At 43.0% G+C, this 7,500-nt stretch overlaps 1 protein-coding gene across 3 annotated transcripts in view; it reads left to right on the top strand.

Annotated features, from left to right (window-relative positions):
* Positions 1–7,500, top strand: part of tspan9a (tetraspanin 9a) — a 192,196-nt gene that overhangs the window by 177,827 nt on the left and 6,869 nt on the right. For all 3 annotated transcript variants that reach the window (XM_031564534.2, XM_031564533.2, XM_031564532.2), the window contains 2 exons: positions 6,667–6,768; positions 7,318–7,449. In XM_031564534.2, coding sequence (XP_031420394.1) covers positions 6,667–6,768; positions 7,318–7,449 — 234 coding nt within the window. The remainder of the gene's footprint in view (positions 1–6,666; positions 6,769–7,317; positions 7,450–7,500) is intronic.

Below are 7,500 nucleotides of genomic sequence, written 5' to 3'. Positions count from 1 at the left end.
AAGTCAAGTCAGACTGTGTTATGCAAGCACACAAAGTGGGTCCAGATCACACCTTTACCCATCTCGCTCGCTCACTCTCTCTATCTCCTTCTCTCTCTCCTTCTCTCTCTCACTATCTCTCTCTCTCTCTCTCTCTCTCACTCGCTCACTCTCTCTCTCTCTCTCTCTCTCACTCACTTACTCACACACACAAACCGTGATGATGTGATATGTAGAAGATAGAGGTCAGGAGGGTGTCTGTGCTTTGATACAGACCCCTCAGTCTATCTGTCATGGCTCTCCAGCGTGGCCAAAGATGAAGGTAAATAAATACATTTGCCTTCAAGCAGCCTTGTACAACACTGGAGAGCTCAAAAACAACACTGGCCTCCAGCATAACATATCTGGATAGGCCAGGGGTACGTTCGTCGTAGGATTGAAGCTAAGTTAATCAATTGGCCTTTTAGCCCGTTAAGATTAGCGAGCTGATTGAGAACAGCAAATATCGGTTCGTTAACGGCTGACCCGCATCCTAATCATGTGGTTCATTTCAAGCAGGCTAAAGTTATCATGGCATTTGCGCGTGCACGTCCTACTTCAAAAGGCAGAAAAGGTCGATCACCAAAACCATGATTTTCTAACGGTATAATGGTTCTAAACTCAAAGAAAAGGGCTCTTTTTTTCTCCGCTGGCGAGTAGGAGATGAACATGAACGCTTATGAAGAATACAAGACCATAATCATGGCAAAATTCAACACCACCACCACTGTGAGAGCAAGGTGTGTTGGGATGTTTATAGGGTGATATCTATGTATGAATACCTGACGGCAAGTGTCAGCTGGTACAGAGGTTACCTCTACCGGTTTGAAACTGCATGGTTGCTAGTTCAAATCCCCTCACCTCCTTCCTCGATGTAGTTTTACATTCCCTTGGAAGTCGTTTTGAATAAAAGCGTCTGTTAAATGACTAAATGTATTAATAACAAATAAAATAAATTGAAGCAGTGAAAATAAATTGTCTGTATTTCTCTCTATTCTTATCATGAGTCCACCGTAATCATTTTCTACAATAATGATATGCTATGGTGTACTAATAACACTCATATAATTATGAGTGCTTTGTTCTCCGCATCACCGACACTACAAAAATGTACCACTCGCAAAAAAGTTTGCAATAAATGACTCGAGAAGGTCTTGTAAATTAATGATTCCTTGTCGGCTGAATCGGTAGCGCTCATACAAGAATAATGGATCTTGGCGATCGCAAAGAACTCTCTCCCTCCGCTAATCTAACTCTAATATCAGTCCTTGGTCAATGGGATCCCTCCTTTTTCCGGGGGTGTGGCAAGCCTATCCAGCTACACTTAAGTTAGCCTGCCCTGGAGCAGGTTAGTGCTAATCGATATGTAACTATGGTGATTTATCAAAAGTTGCTTCCACGAACCAAAAAGAGGGGCGTTTTTTATCTTAGCCTGAAAATTAGCTCGCTAAACCGTTTAGCGAGCTACGACGAATACCCCCCTGGCCTCACATAAATCACCACGAAATCAAACCGCAACATATCATGCACACTATACAGGTTTTTAAAGATCTTTGAAGCTTTTTTTTAACATCCAAGAATTGATTTGGATGACATATGGCCATGTGAGGAACAGGTAAACACACTCGTTGGTAAACAGGTAAACACACTCGTTGTCCCCACTAGTGGACCAAGGCTGTTCAACCTGCAGTTTTCTGATCTGGATCCGAAACCCCACATAAAATATAGGAACGGCTTTTTACAGCATGACCACCAAATAAATTGCCAAATATATCCATTAGCCAACTAGCTAGCTTTGTGCCCGGACTGGTGGTAGTGTTTGTGAGACAAGTGTGCCCACTTTTACCTAGTCTGCAAAACTCCTGCAAAATGGCTACTTTAATGTTCATACATGCAACATTAGAAAACATCACACAATGAAACTAATTGTTTGAAACACACTTTGTACCACTATTACAGGACATTTGTTATTGGCTTTTATGCATCTATATATCAGCAATGTGTTGTCCTTCCTGAAACTACAGTGGGAAAGTAGGTATTTTAAAGTACATCATTTGACTAAGTTTGTTTTGTCAGGTTTAAAAGAAAGTGTGAAAATGTAGGCCTATTTTTGAACTCTCTTTCAGAACAAGTACAATGTCATGCCACTTCAAAGCTTTTAACACCTATATGTACATACAGAGAGAGAGAGAGAGAATACGTTTGATTTGTCCAGTTCCCTTGAGATAAGTAGTCTCACACTAGATGTTTCCATAAAAGCTGTGTGTATGTGTGTAGCCAGGCAGTTTGCATGCTTTGATTTTGTGATGAACTGAAAAGGCATGGAATGAAGACCAATAAGTTACTTGGTCTCCATATTCTCCATATACCTCTCACACACACACACACACACACACACACACACACACACACACACACACACACACACACACACACACACACACACACACATTACATCTGACTTGTGTCGTGCAAAAATTACTATCAGTCAGCACTTGTGTAGGAGTCAACAAGCAGAGAAAGAACTTGAGCTTGAACTCAAATCAGCAAAAACCTAAGAATTCTGGAGAGTTATTTTCTTCAACTGCGATCATGTTATGCCAAATTAACTTTGCCTCCGACTACTTTGCGAAATGAAAGATACTGAAACATCTCTTTGAAAACTTGAGTGATTCAAAGAGACGAGCTTGGAGAGCTGTCAAAGCTGGCACCATGATGCTCCTGTCGGTATCACGTAGCCGGAAGCTATTTCATCTCATGCCGTCCCTTTTTGAGCACGCGTCACGCATAAATGCTCGGACTAAACGAGCTTGACACAAGGACACGCAAACATACCGCGTGAGGTAACTCGCTAATCAAGTTCTCCATGAACCACTGACCCCATGTTGTTTCCCCAATGAGAAGATGATGACAGGGAAGTTACACAAATATATATGTTACTTTTCCGTCTCAGGTGAACCGCTTGATTGACACCAGCAGTTAGAAATCAGCAGTAGAAAGATACGAGAAAGGTGGATGGAACAAAAACCATGATAGGAGGCACACGTGTGTGTGTGTGTGTGTGTGTGTGTGTGTGTGTGTGTGTGTGTGTGTGTGTGTGTGTGTGTGTGTGTGTGTGTGTGTGTGTGTGTGTGTGATGGACAGCCACAGCAGTCTGGGGCCCCTCTCATTAGCAGTTCCTGCTGCTCATCCTGTCACCTGCACAGTCACACTGCAGACAAGGACACAGACCCCTCTCCCCCGAGGACACTCTACAGAGCTGTCCCTAAAGGGCCACACACACACAAACACACACACATATCCCCCCCTACACATACACACACTCACTCTCACCTAACACATAATACACACTCTCAACATATACATACACACTCAACCACTGGCACAACTAGACAGCAAACTAGACAGTTAATTTTCCTTTGAGCTTGAGTCAGTAATTGCGACCTATGTACAAACCTCTACGGATGTTAATACGTTTGGCCATGACCCTGCCACTCAACTTAGTGTGTGTATGTGTGTGTGTTGAAAATCCATATTACCACTCCATCACACACACACGCATACGCACACACACACACACATACATACACACACACACACACACACTCACTCACTCACAAAGTTAGCTTAGTACTTTGCTTAGCTCTTCTGAGTGTAGATGAGTCTGCAGTAATCTCAGAGGAAAAAGTGCCAGTCAAGCCAGATGTGGATATAGAACATATGCATACGCTCAATACACACACAAACACACACACACACACATACACACACACACACACTCAAAATCACAAACAGTCACACATATGCCCACATCTCCACTTGGCAGAGAACAGAGCAGTAATTGGAATGTCCCTGAGTGCTATGTCAAAGCCATATTAGAATATTCTAAAGTAGACAGTAGACACACACAGTCACACACACACACACACACACACACACACACACACACACACACACACACATACATACACATGCACACACAGTCAGGGGAGAAAGAGAAATGGAGGCTTGAGGAATAAGTATGAGCAGCTTTCTGTTCCCATCTCATTGTTTCTTGGCAGTTAATTAACTGTGCATGCATGTGTGTTTGTGAGTGTGTGTGTGTGTGTGTGTGTTTGTGTGTATGTGTGTGTCCTGACATAGGCTACCATCGAGACATCTTTACAATCTTACAAATATTTGTTTTATATGGCAGACTGCTTTCAGTTGGTTAGTCTTTCACTTATACACATGAATTCAAACACATACGCGCACACACACACACACACACACACACACACACACACACACACACACACACACACACACACACACACAAACAAACACACAAACACACACAATGGCCGTGTCTTGACTTCAGTATGAATACCAGTATTGAGTTTCATATATAATTTAGCTGAGGAGGCATCCATGTTATTTGTGTGTATGTGAACACCGTTTTAATTGGAATGAGAATGTATTATTCTGTTTTATTACATTTCATTAGTGTTCCCACAAAGTTTCAGCACATATCGATTTTAGTATCTCATGCATTCGAATGAATAGGGTGTTTTTAGTTGTGTGTGTTTGTGTATGTTCTGGTTTTGTTTTGCCTGAATCTATTCACATTCATGAATATCCCTCCACACACACACACACACACACACACACACACACACACACACACACACACACAACTGTCTTTGTGATCTTCAAAAAACAACGGAAGACTTTGAAAGTGCTGTTACTGATGTGAAATCTGACCTATGTGGGTCTGACCATTTCAGAGAAAAGACTTACAGCACATTTCCTTAGTGGGTGGCTGTCTGTGGAAACTTTTATGTGGAAACATTTGCCTAATGATGGCATTAAAAAAGTTGTTTAAACCTTAAACCTATAATTCTTTGAGAAAATAATGATCAGATGTAGAGTGACTTTGGCTTTAGTTTAACATATGTGTGCGTGTGTGTGTGTGCGTGTGTGTGTATGTGTGTGTCTGTGTGTGTGTGTGTGTGTGTGTGTGTGTGTGTGTGTGTGTGTGTGTGTGTGTGTGTGTGTGTGTGTGTGTGTGTGTGTGTGTGCGTGCGTGCTTAAGCATTTCAGAAATGTCGCTCCTGTCCTTACCAATTCGGAATGGCCCGCTTTATCTGTGATCTATATGCTGGTGGAGTGAAATGGTGTAATTATCTCCACAGTGTCGTTTCCAACAGTAATGACATGCTCAGTGAAGGTGCCATCGTTTGCACCCAGACCTATTTTCTAATTGGCTTTGCGGCTTAGAAACAGCTCCATCTGATCTCTGATTGGATGTCTAATTAGCACTCTGGTGAAATATACCTACCTGTATTCGTTCACTTTAGACTGTGTGCGAGAGAGACCGAGAGAGAGAGAGAGTGTGTGTGTGTGTGAATTAATTTAATTAAGTCAAAAGAGGTGTAGACAGCCGTTTTCTTTTTTTTTTTGTCTTTTTATTTGGCACAAAATGTTGACTAGTTGATGCAGTTGACTACAGAAGACTACTATTGGTATATCTGCCATATGTTTGTGAGGCATTTAAGATGAAATGTAATGATGAAATAACTGAAAAGCCAATAGAAAGAGAAAGTAAGGGGACAGGGGATAGAAGGTAGTTAGGATATTAGACAAAATGATAGAAAGAGTTAGAGAGAGAGAGAGAGAGAGAGAGAGAGAGAGAGAGAGAGAGAGAGAGAGTTTGTGTCCATAAACACAGATGTGTGCTGCAGTGGTGCTTCTGGGATGGACATCAGTAATGAGGAAGTGCTCTCCTCCCCTGAGAGGCCAGGCTCATTCTGGGCTGTGAGAGGGTTGATGTGTCTCAGAGGAGATGTGTACACTGTAATCATTTAGCCAAACAACCGCGCATAACCACGTCAGCCAAGGAAATAACTACACCCAACCTACACATCACATCTGACAGTGGAGCTCCACATTCGCCATCCAGATGTCGAATAACATCATTCTTTTGACTGATGGGTTTATTTTTGTTAGCCTTATCTTTCTCTCTCTCTTTCACACACACACACACACACACACACACACACACACACACACACACACACACACTCAAACTGAGTTCAAAACATCTACTCAGACGATTTCAGACACTACCTTCCAAAACATTCCATGTCAGTAGCTTAGCAACACTAACATGGCAACGGAACTGCTTACCTTCACCAGAAAGAGTAAAATGCTTTTAGAAGGCACCAAATGTGTGTGTCCTTGACCTTGTACAGAAATTAGGAAAGCCTATACAAAGTGTAATAAAAAGTCAAAATAAACCGAAAACATTTGCGCTGAACTAATTAAGGTGTATCTGGTCGTCTTCTTCAGTTCATTCACCTTGCAATGAACTGTGCTATCTGGAGAAAGTTGTAGTGCACGTCGTTTGACAATTTGCGGTGCTCTGTGGAATTTTATAGTGGACTATATAGTGAATACAATTTACAGTTGAGAATTCGAACAGCACTACATAATGGCTGATTCACTATGTAGTGGGTGAGTGTACATTTCAAGCATAGCCTCAGACTATCTCTTTCTCTCTCTCTCTCTCTGTTTCTCTCTCTCATGCTCTCACACACACACACACACACACACACACACACACTCCCTAAATGTCTGATCATCTCCCTTTGTCTGTTTCATGTGCAGGTCAGTGAGAATGCTAAGCAGGATCTGAAAGACGGCCTGGCTCTCTACAACACGAATAACAACATCGGCCTGAGGAACGCCTGGAACATCATACAAGCAGAGGTACCACTGGGACCACAGTCTTTGTTACAAGCGCACCCACACACGTGTGTGTGTCTGTGTGTGGATGTGAACGTGAACTGTCAGTCCTGCGTGATCTGGCAAACTGCTGTACATATAACCCATCCAATCGTCAGGTCTCCTTCTGGAGAAGCAGTACATGCAGAATGAAGAATGCAAGCGGCTCACTGCCGTGAAGCACTCGGCGGATTTAAAGTTATAATCCAAAAGGGATTCATTTGTGTGTCTTTCTCCAGTGAGTGTGAGAATCTTTTGCCCTGCAGGGGCAGATATCTCTGCCCGTATCGCAGCTGGCTTTGGGCCTCCCAGGGTTAGGTGCTGTCTGAAAATTGGCTGCGGTGTGTAATGCAGGCGAATGTGTGAAGGTCTACATTGATCTGGCGCCGCTTTCTGACTGTCAATTTTATTCGTAAATGAGTGTCTTTTTAGTGTTTGTATGTGTATACTTTTGTGGACACACACACACACACACACACCAGCAGGCCCACACCAGCTCACCCCCTCTCTCTTCCTCTCTCTCCCTTTGCGCAGTGGAAGTGTTGCGGAGTGACTGGCTACACAGACTGGCACGAGGCGCTGCAGGAGAAGGTGGTGCCCGACCGCTGCTGCCAAGAGCATTACCAGGAGTGTGGGCGCAACTCCACCAACATGTTCTGGAACCGGGTAAGAGAGCATGTGTGTTAGAGCGTGTGTGTGTGTGTGTGTTTGTGTGTG

This window comes from Clupea harengus, chromosome 3, assembly GCF_900700415.2.
Source record: "Clupea harengus chromosome 3, Ch_v2.0.2, whole genome shotgun sequence".
NCBI classification, from domain to species: Eukaryota; Metazoa; Chordata; class Actinopteri; order Clupeiformes; family Clupeidae; genus Clupea; species Clupea harengus.
This window is presented reverse-complemented; position numbering and strand designations above follow the sequence as displayed.